Source organism: Podarcis filfolensis (assembly GCF_964270895.1).
Source record: "Podarcis filfolensis genome assembly, chromosome: 2".
NCBI classification, from domain to species: domain Eukaryota; kingdom Metazoa; phylum Chordata; class Lepidosauria; order Squamata; family Lacertidae; genus Podarcis; species Podarcis filfolensis.
The window spans coordinates 19,471,530-19,489,308 of NC_139605.1; the positions used below are offsets into that span (position 1 = coordinate 19,471,530).

The 17,779-nt window shown below is 46.1% G+C and overlaps 1 protein-coding gene across 3 annotated transcripts in view; it reads left to right on the forward strand.

Moving 5' to 3' along the window:
- The window catches only part of MTMR14 (myotubularin related protein 14), an 88,186-nt gene that overhangs the window by 13,319 nt on the left and 57,088 nt on the right, over positions 1–17,779 (forward strand). For all 3 annotated transcript variants that reach the window (XM_083601096.1, XM_083601097.1, XM_083601098.1), the window contains exons 3-8: positions 5,767–5,875; positions 6,500–6,575; positions 9,587–9,647; positions 10,862–10,984; positions 12,398–12,471; positions 16,170–16,240. In XM_083601096.1, coding sequence (XP_083457222.1) covers positions 5,767–5,875; positions 6,500–6,575; positions 9,587–9,647; positions 10,862–10,984; positions 12,398–12,471; positions 16,170–16,240 — 514 coding nt within the window. The remainder of the gene's footprint in view (positions 1–5,766; positions 5,876–6,499; positions 6,576–9,586; positions 9,648–10,861; positions 10,985–12,397; positions 12,472–16,169; positions 16,241–17,779) is intronic.

A 17,779-nucleotide genomic window follows, 5' to 3' on the forward strand; every position in this document is an offset into this window, starting at 1 on the left:
CCTTTTCTCAAAACCTACCGTCCTCCTTCCCAGAAAGCAAAAGCAGACATGGCCAGGGCGATTGCTTGGAAAACAGAGTAAGGATAGGACCATAGGAAGCTGCCTTTGTGCCAGTACTTCAGAGAGCTTTGTGGCTACTGAGCTGGCCCTTGCCGCTCTTAGCTTCATGAGTAACATAGGAAGCTGCCCTGGACAGAGTCAGGTCATTGATCCATTTCGCTCAGCATTGTCTACACCAGAGGTTGCCAAAGAACTAAATACAGTGGTACCTCTGGTTACGTACTTAATTCGTTCCGGAGGTCCATTCTTAACCTGAAACTGTTCTTAACCTGAGGTACCACTTTAGCTAATGGGGCCTCCCGCTGCCGCCGTGCGATTTCTGTTCTCATCCTGAGGTAAAGTTCTTTACCTGAGGTACTATTTCTGGGTTAGCGTAGTCTGTAACCTGAAGCATCTGTAACCTGAGGTACCACTGTACTGCGGACCCCCTTGTTTTTCGAAAGCCAAGCCGTGTGAAAATTTTGATACCTCTCTGATACTTTTGGTTATGTGAATGGTGCTGCGGGACCCCCTGGGTGGGTTACATGGATCCCCAGAGGGTCCATGGACCACCAATTGGGATCCACTGGTCTACACTGGCTGGCAATGACTCTCTGGGACGTCAGATGGGGCTCTCATTTAGCCCTACCTGAAGATGCTGGGGTTGAACCAGGGACCATCTGCACTGAGCTATGACTCTTCTGCAGCTCTGCAGCTGGATCCCCGTCATCCCAGACCATTTGCCATGCTCTCTGAAGGGCTAATAATAATAATAATAATAATAATAATTTATTATTTATACCCCGCCCATCAGGCTGGGTTTCCCCAGCCACTCTGGGCGGCTTCCAACAGAATATTAAAATACAATAACCTATTAAACATTAAAAGCTTCCCTAAACAAGGCTGCCTTCAGATGTCTTCTAAAAGTCTGGTAGTTGTTTTTCTCTTTGACATCTGGTGGGAGGCTGTTCCACAGGGCGGGCGCCACTACCGAGAAGGCCCTCTGCCTGGTTCCCTGTAACGTGGCTTCTCGCAGTGAGGGAACTGCCAGAAGGACCTCGGAGCTGGACCTCAGTGTCTGGGCAGAACGATGGGGGTGGAGACGCTCCTTCAAGAGTTCCCCATCTCCGATCTGTCCCTCTGTTTTGAGCAGGATGGATAAAATAAATGATTGCCGGGGGAGGGGGAAATTGGATTCTTTTAAAATTTATATCAGATTTTAAAAATATAATGCTTTTGGAGGAAAAATCTTTCTAAAGATAATTTTCTATTTAAGTTACATTATGGCCCAAAGGCTATTCATCAGGAAATAAGGATTTGTTTTAAGTTTTCATGTGTGCTGAAACTCAGTCTAAGTGTGATTTGTTTTTAAATTGTTTAACCACATCAGTTAACAAACATGGATACATATGCTATAATGCTACTGTTTTAGTTAAATAAATTGTTATTAAGGAAATGATAATTTTTCTCCTTCCAATAAAGTACAGCAGAAAAGTTGTCCAAGTTATTAAACCTCACAATAATTTCGTAATTATGTATTTCTAATAGTATAACCAAAGCAGTAATTTTTGATATAACTGTAAAAACAATTCTGAAAATTTATTATTCCAAAAGTGAAACCTTCATCTGGTTGTAAATATTAAGATTGTACCAGCAAGAATGAGTCTTTCTGTAAAAAAAATAATGATTTAAATCAAGTCTTACTGACTAGTGATTTAAATTGTGATTTAAATTGATTGGATTTAAATGAAATCCACCCTGGTTTTGAGTATTCTGCTGTTCCTTTGCACCTACTATACATGCCCCCTGTGTTCAGGGAATCGGCCACCATTGCCCTCTTTGCCCGTCCAACTGAATGGGGCAGGGCCGAGGTGGTTCTGTGACCCCCCCTAGAGGAGTTACTGCTTTGCCCCTTACACCTTAATGGCAGGGGGTGGTGCTGCAGCAGCAGCAGCAGCAGCAACAGCAGCTACGTGACCAATAAAGCAGACTGTTTTAGGGGCTGTATGTGTGAACTGCACAGGGTAATAGAATATTCTATGGGACTTTAAGCTGGCGGTACTTGCTTCCTCGCTCGTCCTTAAAAAGAGTTTTAAAAAAAACCAACACAACTGGAAATGTTGTACTTTATGTATTTTTCATAAGCAGGGGTCTGGGTTGCCATAGCAACCCCTTTGGCTTACACAGGCTTTTAAGAGGGCTTGGGAACTTTAATGGAGTTGGCATAAAATCATTGCGCTTTGGGCACGGTTCTCGGCTGGGCACCGGCTCCTGCCTGGCATAACCGCAGCGTTCTCCTGTGTGTTGGAGGGAACTGCAGCCGCGAGTTCAAAAGCGTCCAGTTCCCTGGCACCAATGGGTGGCCGGATGTGTGTTCCTGGCACCCTCCGGCTGGGCAGGTGGCAGGGCTTTTCTCCTGTCCCCGAGGTCGGCACACATAGACAAGGTGCCCAAACGGCAGCTGTGCCGTGCAAAATGTTCCGTGCTGCTGCTGCTGCTGCTGCTTCTCCTCCTCCTCCTCCTCCTCCTCCTCCTTTTTTACTAACGCTACGCCGACTTCCATGGAGAAAGAGAAAGGCACTTGCTCACCTCTAATAAGCAAGAGCTACAGTTCAGGGATCGTCTGTAATGGGGTCATATTATACAACTCATTGGCTGCTGGTGCAAAATAGAAGGATTCTTTCCAGGCGCGATTCAAAGTCCTGGTTATTTCGTTTTGGGAAGCCCCAAAACAGCTTGGGATCAGGGTACTTGAAGGAGGATGGGACAGTTACCTTGGATGCCCACCAACTGGGATGGCTTTGAAAGAGGATCATCAGTCAGATTCATGGAAGATAAGACTAGCAGTGGCTGGTAGCCCAATGTTGTGCTCTGCCTCCATGTTCAGGGGCAGCAAAACGTCTGCATATCAGTTGCTGGAAAACCTGCTTTGATCTTTAATAATGTCAACGTCCCCCATCCTGCTAAAAACAAGAACAGTTCTCATATTGTTATATCCCTTATTACATGCACACAGCCGGGTTTCCTGAAGTGCCAAGCACCAGTTATAAACCAGTTATAAGCATACGTTATAATGCATAAAATATGTTATAACACTGGAGAAAAATACATGTGTGTTATTAGCATATACATTGAAATTATATGATGCAGAAATAACGTACCACATGCAGCTCATCACTTTTGCATTGCTGTTTCTAAAAAAAAGCCAAACTGTATGCAAAATTAGATGAAAAAAATCATCTTACACAATACATATGATATGCTCCCCCCCCCCAACAACAGCAATGCAAAAGGGGCTTATAAGCCTGATGCAAGAGTTGGTCCAGTGTGAGGAAAGCAACATATCTGATATTTCTAGTGTTTGGTCTAACTTGTAGATGAGTTCCTATCTCCCCCCCCCCCGCCATTTTTTTGGGGTAGCAAAACATTGAGAGGTGGATTGTTAAAGGCGATCGTTTCAAGGAAGACTTTGCCAGTCTTGTGCCCTCCAGACGTTTTGGACTACAAGTCTCAAACATCTGGAGGGCACCAGGTTGGCAAAGACATTTTAAAGAGCTATCTGGAATATTGTGGAGTTGCAGTGTCAGAAAGCTTTGTTTTGCCGCTGTGAGGCATTCGAGCTAACCAGAGTAGCTCTTGAGAGACAAGTTTATTGGAGAGTGCTTGGCACTAAGGCGAAGCTTTGAGCCAGATGCTGTACCAGGGAACCTCATCCAATGCAGTGTCTCAGTGATGGAAGGGGGGGAATGTGTGGTTTGGGGTAGATCACAGCTTAATTTGTGGCGCTTCATATATCCCAGTTGCTTACCCAGGCTGAACCTTTGAATTAAATACAGAGGGACCAGGAGCCAACTTAAGTCTCATTAAGGTAGCCAGATCTTTTGATCTGATTACTGGAATAAATTTGAAACCGTCAAGTGCTAATTGGCATCCCTTGGGAACTGGCTGCAGTTGACCCTACCTCTCACATTCTCCTTCCCCGGACCTTGGGAGAGTCTCTCAATCAAGCCACTGTTCCTCCAATGTCTCTCAAGAATCGTGTAGTCAGCAAAGCCTTTCATGGGCAAAGCTACCTTATTTCTCCTCAACTGCTGCTCTTTCACTCTTCTTTTCATCTCCCATCTTTGAATTCATTTAGCAAATACAGTCCTCTCTGTGGGGGGAAAGACATTTTTAGCCCTTGTGTTCTCTTATGCAGGCTGTATTCAGGTGATCACGCCACAGCTTATTACTCACCATCTGACTGTATGTGCCACTCCTTTCCTCCTTGGTGTGCCACAATTAAACCTGGAATTCTTCAACTAACCACAGTTTCCTGTTTCATCTGGACCAGGAAACAATGGTTATCAGATTGGAGCAAGCCAGGATCTTAAACCACAGGCCTACATAGGTTTAACATCCTGGCTTGTGAAAGATTTCACTGAAATGGGAAACTAGGCTTAATTTGAAGACTTACTGTCTTATTGTGGTGTATTATGTGGTGGGGAAGAGGTGGTATGAGGCTGGAGCAGTTAGGCAAAAGGTTTAGGCGTATCTCTGTTTATGAAGCCAAGATATGATGATCCAGAGGTGGCCAATTGGTGTCTATTAAATGCTGGATTTGTTTTTATCCAGAAATAAATCAGCAGGTACTCAGACCAAAGTGGAAATAATAAGTGGCATGGAGGTGTGTTAGATCCCTTCCCAGGATTTTTGGTAATCCCCTGATCCTGCCTCGTCCCCCCTTCCCATTAAATGCCCACTTTGTTGAGAAGGGATCCAGGCTCACTCATTTTCCATTCTTGGGCAGTGTGCTTGAGCATATGGACACATCTCTGCTCCAGATGTTACTGGATTGTCAAAAAAGATGGTATTCAAGGCCTGGTTGTGGGGCAGACGACTTTGGTAGATCCACATTGGGAAGGCACTGTATGTCCTAGTTAGTTCTGCTGGACTCTTGGAAGCTTTCAGTACTATTGACCATTTATTCTAGACCACCTGACTGGGGTGGAACTTTTATCATTTTTTTCATGGTGGCTCCAGTACTTCTTTGACGGACAGTTCAAGAATGTGGCGCTGGGATGCTTCTAGGGTGTCCTCCCATCTTGTCTCCCATGCCGTTCAACATCTACATGAAAACACCGAGAGAGGTCATCCAGGGATTTGGAGTTCAGTCTCATCAGTATGCTCGTGACACCTTGTATCTCCTTTCCATCCAACTCCATTACTAGTTCTGAATTGGTGTCTGATATTAGTGGCGGTGAACAAATGGAAACCTGATCTAGACTGTGGAGATCTGCGTTTGGGTCTCTCCTTGGCGATGACCACCAGCCTTGTAGCCATTGCCATCTCTCTGCTTACTTACGTACGCTATGCTGGTGGGGAGAGCAGGGTTAAAATTTCCTTCTATTTGTTAGTTAATCTGAGTCTGGATCTAGAATCTGTTAAATTTGTGGCCACTGAGCCTTTTAAACAAGAAGACAGTGAACGGTGAGGTGCACATCCTTGGTGGCTGTGGAGTTAACAAAACCAAGCCTTTGGTTAGTGGAAGTCTCCCCCTCCCATCATTCCCCCTGAGCTGTTGGCTTCAAAACAAGATGACAGAAGCTATCAGGCTTTACACAGAATGTATGCCAAGATGAGATTTTGCAGTCACTCGTAGCCTGAGAAGCACATCCAGGCAACACCTGTCCCCTCCAATCTGCAGTTGGTGCCTGTGCAGGTAATGGCCTGTTTTGCCTCCACTAGATTTGAGAGCACCGTCCAAGTTGGCAAGCTGCAAGACCTCATCCACCGCAGTAAAATGGCCAGGTGTAGAGGGCGGTTTGTCTGCCCCGTCATCCTCTACAAGGGCAAGGTAAAGCTCTCTCTGTGTGTCTCTGTGTCTTGTGACTTTCATGGTTTTCTTATGTGGATGTCTCATTGTAGCTTTTGCACGATTTACTGGAGGGTGCCTTCAGCCATGAGCAGAAGGGTCTAGAAAGCGGGTGCAACTATCTATTGACAACCTTTCTTCGATGCTCCCAAGTCAAGCGGGCATGCGCCTGTGCAGACTGAGGCCGGGCTGGCGCCTTTGATAAGTTGCTCCATAACTTGCAGATTTGTTTCAGCTCTGCTACCGATAGGTGAACTTAAAGAGGATCCTGCGGGGACCAGCCTAATCCCGTTCATTAACGGTTTGAGGGAGAGACGGTTCAAAGAGCATGTTAATGAAGCGCACAAGGCTGATATTAGTTAAAAAGGAATTGCAAATAGTGGTGCAAAGTAGAATCATGGGGAAATGTAGCTTAGCAGAGGGTTGGGAAGTAATTAAGCCTGACCTGTGAGCCATGCAGACCTCCATCTGGAAGGCGCAGTGCAGACCACGAGACTCTCTTGAATTGGGAATGGGAAAAGGCTGGGAGAGGAGGAGGAGGAGGAGGAGGGTCCATTGCTTCTCTGTGCTTTGATGGTCATTTGTTGCATCTCTCTCTTTCCTCAGCATATATGCCGATCGGCCACCCTGGCGGGGTGGGGGGAACTTTATGGGCGCACAGGATATAACTACATTTTCTCAGGTAAGGGAGGTGTGGGTTTGGTAATAGTTGCCATGTGTTATCTCTGTTTTATAACAGTTGGGGGAGCATCCTTGAAAACTGGTGTGAGCAGCAGGCTTGAGCTGCCATTGAGGACAGTGGCTTAGTTCAAAAAGGAAACCAAACTCATGTTCCCTAGAAAGCCAAAGCTGGTAAGTTCTGCAAGGAGAGGAATATGCAAAGGGTACTGTCAGGTGGTGGTAACCTTTTGTGGCCTTATCTTGTGGGTCTGCAAGCTCCTCCGTAAGCTTCCTGTTTCAGTATTGGAGTCTGCTCCCAAGGGCATCTTTGTTGCATGTCTTCAGTGATGAAGCAATTGCGGGAATCCCTGGTCGCGCAGGAAAACTGTGACCAGGGTGGCTTTTCTCGTTCTTCAGACACTGCTGCATAGATTCTGCATTTCAGAAAGGAAGCAAAACCTCTGGGCCAAGGGAGCTGCCTGTTGCACAAAGAAAATCTGATCTCCAACTTTCAAGTTATGCAAAATATGACATTTAGAGAATTGTCCTCTTAATTATGGGGACGCGGGTGGCGCTGTCGGTTAAACCACAGAGCCTAGGGCTTGCTGATCAGAAGGTTGGCGGTTTGAATCCCCACAACGGGGTGAGCTCCCGTTGCTCGGTCCCTGCTCCTGCCAACCTAGCAGTTCGAAAGCACGTCAAAGTGCAAGTAGATAAATAGGTACCACTCCGGCGGGAAGGTAAACAGCATTTCCGTGCGCTGCTCTGGTTTGCCAGAAGCGGCTTAGTCATGCTGGCCACATGACCCAAAAGCTGTACACCGGCTCCCTCGGCCAATAAAGTGAGATGAGTGCCGCAACCCCAGAGTCAGTCACGACTGGACCTAATGGTCAGGGGTCCCTTTACCTTTACCTCTTAATTATGGGGAGCTGCACTCAACGCTAAGTCTCCCTTCCCCTATTTTCTGATTGGCCGTACACCTTCAGGAGGTCATCGCAGCATTAAGGTCTTTAACTTGGGTGGGGAACCTCTGGCCGTATTTGGTCCAGCACAGGTCCCAATCTGGCTGGTGAGGCTGTTTCCCCCAAACCACACCCAGCTGCCCCATAGCTGACGTCACATATGTGGAGTCAAGTGTAGGGCAGGTACAGGTGCAGCTGGATTGGCTGTGTGACAGACTTCCTTGTGGGGCATCCTGATCATACAGCCTATCGCTTCAGAAAGCAGTATTGAAGCAAGCGTCGTCTCTTCTTCGTCGGCCCCAATCGTTGCGACTTTAGCCTTCTCTGTCTTTAAAAGTGAAAGTGGTGCAGCAGGAAACTTCGCTCTTTAATTATCCTCCGTACCATCAAAGATCTTTAAACACTCCCTCATTTGCATTCTGTTCCCCTATTAATCCAGTTACTTCTTTCTGTTCTTCCAAGTCCCATATAATTACTTTTTGCTTCTTTATTTTGTTCTAAAAGTTACGGGGAAACGGAAACAATAGCCACTGGTGGCAACTTGCTTTCGTTTTCCAGCTCTGCAGAAATTGCTGCGTCAAAAATGATTCCAGATGACAGCTGAACTCGGAAAAAAAAATCTTGTTAATCCGGAGCCTTCCTCAGTTCCACCTCTTAAAATTGCTGCTTAAATTGAGTCCAAATTTCTTAGTTTTGAGAGCGGAGTGCTGTTCTTCCCAAGCTCGGGGCTTCGCTATTCGGATGTAGCAATGGCTTCCCGCTAGCCCACTGTCCCGTTCCACCGTACTCTTCACCCTTTTAAGGGTTACCTGACGGCTGGACGGGCAGTTTTAGGGCACTGCCGAGAACCTGATGCCCTGGACACCCTCCAGAGGCTTTCTGGTGAGCTACTGCGCCCTGTAAGCCCCCCTTTTCCATCCGAAATAGCTGGGACTTCTCGCTCCGAGAAATCCCTCGCTTGCAGCAAGATCGCGCGCCACCGGAAGTTCCCATCAGCTAAATGGGTGGTGAGGTCACGCCTGTTGTGATTGGCTGTGTGCCCAAGTTGTGCTGATGGCCAGTGACTGCAGCCCTCTTTCTGCAAAGGATCTGGTGCATGACTCAGTTTCCTGAAGGCATCTCTGTTGCATTGCTGATCTCTGCAGAAAGCGGCTGAGCCACAGCCCTGTCCCTGGTGTCTGGGAAGCGCTGAGCAGGACCCTTGAGCAGGTGAGCTGGACAGGACACATGTCAATCATCTGACATCACTGTGATGTCAGGTGGTTGTCAGGTAAGCTGTCCCATGGGGTAGAGGCAGATATGGATCTGGTCCACCGGGCCAAAAAAGTTCCCCAATCCTGTTTTTTGTTTTGTTTCTTTAAAGAAAGAGTTGAAACTGTTAGTGCTACTGCATGCATCAATTTTTTTACCTAGACTAAATGAACAGTCTTGATTTATTGCCAGCACCACTTGCTTTACCATGCAGGAAGCAGGCACCCGCTCCTTATCCACTCAATATGTTTCACGTCAAAAAACACTTTAAATATAATATTTAATGTTATGCATAGCACTGAAAAGTAAAAAGATAGGTGTAGTGTCAAATATACCTGGGTGGTCCAGGAGAATATACGAGCGTGGGACTCTGATCTCTTCAGAGCCATAAAGTCATTGAGTGCCAGTATGGTGTAATCTGTGTCATTTTAGCTGCTATATCTCAGCCTCGCCTACCTCTCAGGGTCGTTTTCAGGGTCTACATCACCTTGGAGCAATTCCCCAACCCTCCGCAATTCCCCATCAATGAAACGAGGGGTGGGACTGAAGGGAAAAGCTCTGTAATAAAGCTGGTCCTGTTGGTAGTGTCCTTCCAGTTTGTGAGGCGGCAAGTGAGTTGCTTACGTGGGACGAGCCTGATGATTTGATAGGACTTGTTCATCATCACAAACAGCATCTTACATTATTGGAACATGTGGGAAGTTCAGAACCATGCTTTGTGGGAGAAGCGCTGAGATTCTTATGCCAGCTGATCCAATCTGTTTAGAGCAGAGGTTGTGGCTACTAATATATTGAACTTCTCTCGGTGTCTTCTCTGCAGGGGGCACAGATGATGCCTGGGCAGATACAGAGGACATGTCACAAGAGGACTCTGCTTTCAGGTCTGTTTGACCCAACCACCTCCTACAAATATGTCAGACAACGTTTTGACTCCTTTTCCTACATGGATCTGCTTTACGCTGCCATGGCAGGGAGAAAATGTAAGAGGGACCTTTCCTGCCACCATGGAGCTGCAGTAACAGAAAAACTTGCACTTCCATAATTTCATCTCTCCCAAGGCAGGGAGGTACTTGGCTGTTGTGGGTCGCAAAGCAGTGGTTGGTGTTCTGTGAGAACAGGCCAGTCCAATGATGATTTTCTGGGCTGCAGTAGAGTTTGGGGCGGGGGGGGGGGGAGGATCATATGGGAGGTGGTCTGAGAAGCAAGTCCTACACACTTGCTGCCAATATTTCTTCTTGGGTTTGTTTGTTTTTTTAATTCCACGAACCTATAGCCTGCTGTACTATGTTAAGGCACTTGGAAGTGCTTCACAATAGAATTTAAAACAAAACTGGAGAACAACTCATAAAAAGCAGGCCATAAATCTCAGCATAGAAATATCAATAATAAAATACTTTCAGACTTCGGTGAGAACAAAAGAACAGTTTGAAGCAAAACTTTAAAAACCCATTGGCAGAATGGGCTCCATTGTTAGTGCATAGCTTGCAGTTTTAAGATTATTCCTTCTGGTAATTTTAGGCCAATTAAAACCCTCTCTCAAGGACTTGCTTGTTTGCCACTCACAGGGCAGTGTTGGACGTGTGTGACTTCTAAATTGGATTGTTTAACTGGTTTGGCTTAGCTTTCCCCCCCTCCCGAACTTAATTCTGGAGGCCTTAATTCTGGAAGTTGTTGCGGACCTCTTTGGAGTTCTCAGCAACCCCTACAGAACCACCCCCAGAATAAGGGGTGAGGTCAGGACATATAAATCAATGTATGTTTTTATAGCAAACTTACAAGAACCTTCAGAGATTTGGATAAAAAATGTAACCCGTTTTCCTAAAGAGGTTCTTCAGATGCTTTTACTACTGAGCTGGGGCACCATCCATCAGGGAAGCTCTCCTGCAAAAGCCACGTTGAAATCAACAAGTCTTGCACAGGAGAATCGCCCGGCTTATCATGTCCTTGGTCTCGGCCATTGTAGAGCATTATGACTGCTGTGTGAAGCCTTATGTGTTGGCTTGTAGGACTTGCTTATGCCTTGATTCTGCTAATCTGAGCCTTCTGCATTTCCTCTTCCGGGCGGAAAACCTCATTCCCTTGTCCTGTATTTCAGAAATGCAGACTCGCAGCTGTTCGACAAGGTCCGAGGTCATGACATCAAGCTCCTGAGGTACCTATCGGTTGCGTATATCTGTGACTTGATGGTGGAGAACAAGAAAGTGAAGTTTGGCTTGAAGTAAGTACGGGTGCCATTTGTGTGTTGTGCGTCCCAATTGGCTGCCGGCAAATTTTGAGAAGCACTGCAGGTGACGGATGCTCCTGAGAGCAGGTGTAGGACAGCGGTCAGATTTAGATCAGGGATACTCCACAATGGTTCTCACTGTTGCCTAAAGCTTCCTGAGTAACTAACCTTGAGCAGGTCCTTATCACTCGGCCTCAGCTGCCTTCAAGGGGGTATTGCGAGGATAAAAGGCAGAAGGGTAGAGTTGGGACGGAGAAGCTGTAGCGCTCCAGATATTGAACTGCATCTCCCATCATCCCTGACTATTGGCCATGCTGGCTGGGGCTGATGGGAGTTGGAGTTCGGTAACATATCAAGGTTTCCCCATCCCTGCTGCAAAGAAAACGGTGGGATAAAAATATATTGAAATGAGTTTAAAAAAGTAAAGGAAGCCAAGTTATTGCTGCTATCTGGATATAGCAACCAGGTTTCATTTTCAGCAGACGTTCCTAGGGTCGTTCTCTCTCTCTTTTGACTTCTCTTCTCCTGCCCTGCTGGAAAGAGCCCCCAAATGGAGGAACGTGCCGAGTGCCTCTCTGTGTTTTTGGCCTAGGTTTGTTTTTCCTCTAGCGTAGAGCATTCTGAAGTGTGGTTGCAGATAGTTGTTCTGCACATAATGCAAGGATAGAATGCTAGGTAGCAGCACTTCGGAATCCAAAGGGATGAGGAAGTTCATTTTTTTATTTATTATGGTCCCAGACATTAAAATGCTCTTTGCGTGTAGCAAAATAGAGATGTCAGGGAGAAGACTACACTGAACTTTTCTCTTATGAGTTTGCTCGCTATGTGCAGGAATAATGTTTTCTAGTGCGCTGATGAGCTCAAAGTCTCTGCCATAAAATGCTTGCTTAATTAGGCAGGGTGTTTTTGTTTTTGTTGCTGTTGTTGCAGGGAGCTCTTCCACGTCTTGGCAGGATGCCTGCCACTTGGTAGCCATGAGCTTAAAAAACTTGGCTTGCTTCATAAATGAAACTGGTTTGTGGCGTTCTGCATTCAGCATGATGCCATTTCTAATTCCCCACCCCAGACTCATCAAAATTAAAAACAAACAAGCTTCTGTTGGAGAGTAGGCGTGAAGGGTAATCCAGCCAGGTACTTCTTTGTAATCTTCAAGAAAAGGAAAAGAAAAAGAATGCCAGATGGGATAATTTAAGCACAAAGACTAGCTCATGCCTTAATTGGAAAGAGATCCTGAATGTGCAGTTATTCTCTATAAACTTTGTTGGTGAAAAGCTGAGATTATTCGGGGCGGGGGTGGGGAGCAGCAAGGGAAATTGGGCTGACTTTGTTAAGGTTGGCGCACAATTGCCACGCCACGCCAGCCAGCTTCACACACGTGTAGTGCGTTTCTCTGTTTTCCTTCCCTAGCGTGACGTCTTCCGAGAAGGTGGATAAAGCACAGCGCTATGCAGACTTCACCCTCCTCTCCATCCCGTACCCAGGTAGGAAGGAAGCGTTCTGAGGGACGAGCAGCAATTCCGCACAGCTGTCTAGTGCAACCTTCCTCAGCCTGGTTCCTTCCAGATGTTTTGGCCTACAACTCTCAACAGCCCCAGCCAGTGCAGTACAGTGGTACCTTGGGTTACAAACACCTCGGGTACCTTGGGTTAAGAACTTTACCTCAGGGTGAGAACAGAAATTGCGCGCCAACAGGAGGCCCCATTAGCTAAAGTGGTACCTCAGGTTAAGAACAGTTTCACGTTAAGAACGGACCTCCGGAACGAATTAAGTACGTAACCACTGTATGTCTAGCCCTGGGGCTGATGGGAGTTGTGGTTCAAAACACCCTGAGGACCATTAGGTTGGGGAAAGCTTTCCTACTGGGAAGAGGGCAGAATGGTTATGAGTGGTTTCTCCCACAGTAAAATAGGAGCACCTCCAATATCCAAGGAGACAAAACTCTTAAGGGGTGCGGAATAAAATCACCTCTTTCATTTCCAAAATTGTTCCAGTTTCTTTATCGCACCCAACGTATTTCAAGAATTGCACGGTCACTTATCAGAGTCCCTGCTTGTCTCTGGATGGAGGAGTTCCTTTTGTCTTTTGGGAGAAAACTCTGGAAATATAAGGCTCCTCAGTCAGAGTCTAGCAGTCTCTGCCCATGGCTTTTAGACCCTGGTCTGTGTTGCCCTTCCATGCTCCCACTCCCACAAAACCCCACGGGAACATAGCCAGTAGCACATCAAAAGTGGATGTTGCTGCAAATGGATGTCGCGTGCCGGGATAATGGGTGACTGCAGGAAGGATGTGTCCTTGAATTTGGCATCGCCGCTCATCCGCCATGCTGGAACTCGGGTTTCCCCTCCCCTCCCTGCTATTTTCAAGCCTGGGACTCTGCTCGGCAAGCAGGTGCTGACCTGGAAAGTCTGCAAAGTCTTGAAATGCTGTGGGATGTTCCTCGAGAGGCATTACGTGGGGGAGATGAGCACATGCTTAGGTGCTCGACATCTTCTAATGGATGGGAGACCCACACTGGGAGTGTTCCAATTAAGGTTGCATCAAGCCATGGGTGAATTGTCACCACCAGAACATGGCTCTGTAATTGCCAAGGTTGTTTTTTTTTTATTAAAGTTTTTGAAGGCTTCTCAAACCAATCTAGGAAGTGCCTTTGTGTGTGTGTGTGTGTGTGTGTGTACATATTTATTTATATATACGAGAATCCATTTGGAATTCAAGCGGCATGATGCTCTAATCGCAACTGGCCCAAACCTTGTCCCAGTTTGGCATGACCACTATGCTTCATATAGCCTAGCTTAAGGTCGCATCCGCTCCAAACATTTAAAGCACTATTAAACCACTTTCAGCAGCCCTGGAGGATCTCGGGCACTGCAGTTTGTTCAAGAGTGCCGGGAACTGTAACCCTGCAAAGTTAGCACCCTTAGGAGCCTACAGTTCCCAGGGTTCTTTGGAGGAAGACATGACTGTTAAAGTGGGAAATAATTCTTTAAATGTATGGCCTGGATGGAGAGGACCTGCACTCTCATTCTGAGAGACTGTTTTAAAAATCAACCAGCCAGTGTGGTGTTGTGGTTAAGAACCCGCGTTCAGAGGCCCACTGGTCATGAAACTCACTGGGTGACCTACTGCTCAGCCTAAGCTACCTGAACCTACCTCGCAGGATTGTTGTAGGAATTGAATGGAGGGGAGAACCCTGTACACCACCTTCAGCTCCTTAGGAGAAAAAGGTGGGGCATAAGTCAAACAAACAAACAAATTTGTGTATCTCAGCCTCGGTCCTTTATACCTGAAGGAGCGTCTCCACCCTCATCGTTCAGCCCGGACACTGAGATACAGCTCCGAGGGCCTTCTGGCGGTTCCGTCATTGCGAGAATTGAGGTTACAGGGAACCAGACAGAGGGCCTTCTCGGTGGTGGCACCCGCCCTGTGGAACGCCCTCCCTTCAGATGTGAAGGAAATAAGCAGCTATCTTCTTTTTAAAAGACATCTGAAGGCAGCCCTGTTTAGGGAAGTTTTTAATATTTAATGCTGCATTGTTTTTAAAACTTGATTGGAAGCCGCCCAGAGTGGCTGGGGAAACTCAGCCAGATGGGCGGGGTATAAATAATAAATTATTATTATTATTATTATTATTATTATTATTATTATTTTATTTATCATTATCTGAAGAAGTGTGCATGCACACGAAAGCTCATACCAATAACAAACTTAGTTGGTCTCTAAGGTGCTACTGGAAGGAATTTCTAAATTTATTACGATGATGATTATTAAAAATAGACACCCGGTCCTTCTTTCCAAAGGAACCTGGAGACATTTTCATATGGCTATGTACAAATAACCTCTGAGCATGCATATCACTTTGCAGGCGTGAATATTTCTATTGTGGAATAAAACTGTTAAGGAGCAAACGCTTTAAAACATGGTTTGAAGAACCAATGTGTCACGAACTTGGTTCCCCGCCCTGTGGCCTCTTCTTCACTGCCAGCTATTCCAAGCGAGGGGATTTCAGGCTTCTCCCCTGCCAGTAAACACCATTTCAAGAATCTCTTCCTTTTCCAAACCAGCTTTGCGGGGTGGGGAATCGGGTAGCTGAGAGCCACGTGCCGATGCATGAAATGCACTCGCTGGGGCAGAGTTTGAGAGCGCGGTCCCTTGGCTGGTTTCAGCTTCTGGCAACAAGCCTTGCCTGGTGAGGGCTGCATGTCCCTGCTTCCTTGCTTGCCACTGAGCCTCCTGTGACCCCTTGGTGCCGGGCTGGTGGTGGTGATGACAGTGGTTTGCAGCCTGGTTGCTGTCTGACCTCTTGTGACCCAGCAACCAGCTCTAGCCCTTAACATACTGTTTGTCCTGGACTCTTGATTCCGGAGGAGAGATACAGAGTGTATCCTCCCTCTACCTCAGAAGTGGCTGAGTGGCAGGGTGGATAAAAAAATCAATGGTTTTTAAAAATAAAAAAATGGATTTTTAAAATTTAAATCAGATTTTTATTATTTAAATTGGATTTTTAAAATAAAATGCTTCTGGAGGAAAAGTCTTTTTAAAGATAGTTTTCTATTTTTAAAGATAGTTTTCTATTTAGGGTTACATTATAGTCCAAAGGCTATTCATCAGGAAATAAGGATTTGTTTTCAGTTTTTCATGTGTGCTAAAACCGAGTCTGTTTAAAAAAAAAAAAAAAAAGTTTAACCACACCTGTTAACAAACATGGATGCATATGCTATAATTTATTGCTTTAGCTAAATAAATTGTTTAAATTGTTATTAAGAAAATGATTGTTTTTCTCCTTCCAATAAAGTACAGTAGAAAAGTTGTCCAAATATAAACAGTTAACTTACTAAACCTCACAATCATTTCATCATTATCTGTCTGTGTGTTTCTAATAGTACAACCAAATCAGTAATTTTTGATATAGCTGTAAAAACTAACTCTGAAAATTTATTATTCCAAAAATGAAACCTTCATCTGGTTGTAAATATTAAGATTATACCAGCAAGAATTAGACTTTCTGTAAAAAAAAAAAGATTTAAATCAAGTCTTACTGACTAGTGATTTAAGTCAGGATTTAAATCGATTTGATTTAAATCGAATCCACCCTGCTGAGTGGGAAGTCAGGTCTGGATACTACCCTGTGCATGTTCATTCACGGATTCCCTCTCACCCTCTCCTTTTTCTCTTCACGCAGGCTGTGAATTTTTCAAGGAGTACAAAGAGCGGGGCTACCGGGCGGAAGGGCTCGTTTTTAACTGGAAGCAGGTACGGGGGCAGGCCGTGAAGCAGAGTTACTGCGAAGCTTTTCCAAGATAAACTTTTTCAAGGCTCTTGGTTTTTGCCGATGGCCCAAGCTGTTTGCGAACCAACTCTGGGAGCAGAGACCTGGCCTTTGTTTCTCCGTAGTCACCGGAATGTCTTCACGGGCTTAATTTTGCACCAGAGTCCAGCCCAGGCATCTGTTCCCAGCGCTAGGACTCAACCCTGGAATGTGAAACAAGTGGGGTTTACGGCCAGCCGGCTGTGCTCCTCTGTTTCCTTTTTCTGCCTGCGCTTTTCCACTTCTGAGGGCCCCAAACACTTGGTTTCTCTGGCCACTGAGCACTGGGTTCTTTTGGGGTCTCCTTTTTGGGAGTGGGGCTCACTTTTTTGCGCACATATGCAACGCCCAGGGTTTTTCCCCTCCAAGCCCTCTTGTGTGTTGATAGTTACGCTTTGGCATAATTATCAACACACAACTATTACAACTATTAAGGATTGTAACTTGGCGAATGAGTTTCCCATTAGTATGTACAAGTAGGGGTCACTGCAACATTGACTTGTTTCTCTTCAGGTTTCCATCTTCCCTATTCCATCCCTTCTTTCCCTGGGTCCTCTGCTCAACAAGCAGATAATTCAACAGATTACTGTATTTTTCACTCTATAGGACGCACCCGACCATAGGACGCACCTAGTTTTAGAGGGGGAGAACAAGGGGAAAAAATTCTCTCTCTGCGCAGCGCCCCTTCAGCGAAGCGGCAGGAGAAACGGAGCCCCTTCCATTTCTCCTCCCGCTTCGCTGAAGGGGCGCTGCGCAGAGAGGGAAAACTGTGCAGAGCCTCTCCAGTGAAGTGAAGCCAGGAGAGCAAGAGGGATTGGTGTGCACCGATCCCTCTTGCTCCTCAGGCGTCAACAGCTATCCCTGAAGCCAGGAGAGTCTTCAGGCGGCTATCCCTGAAGCCTGGAGAGCGAGAGGGGTCAGTGCACACCTATTCCTCTCTCTCTCTCCAGGCTTCAGTGAAAGCAACGCGAAGCCTCCGGATCGTGTCGGGAGCGCTCCCGCTGTGCTTCGGAGGCTTCGCGTTGCTTTCGCTGAAGCTATGGAGCCTGCATTCGCTCCATAAGACGCACAGACATTTCCCCTTAATTTTTGGAGGGGAAAAAGTGCGTCTTATAGAGCGAAAAATACGGTAATCAGCATTCTGTGCCTGTTGAACATGCTCAGTGGGCTGTTTTTGCCCCTTTTTCTTAAAAATAAAATGGTGAGGCGTAGTCCATTGTGAAGCTATCCAGACAGCAAGATGGTTCATCTGACCCTTTGCATATGTCTTTGTTTCTATGTCCTCCTGTTAGCTATTCCAGTGTGTTCTCCCCCTTTTAGTTATCACCTCCCACCTCAACATTCCACGCTACTTGAGCTATTAAGGGATTATGGGGGTTTTTAGGATTTTCCTTGCTGATTTTGTGCGTCTGTTTTGGCTACACAAACCTGAGAAGGCTCAGATTAGTGTACAGATTGCCCCTGAGCAGTTAAAATGTTTCATT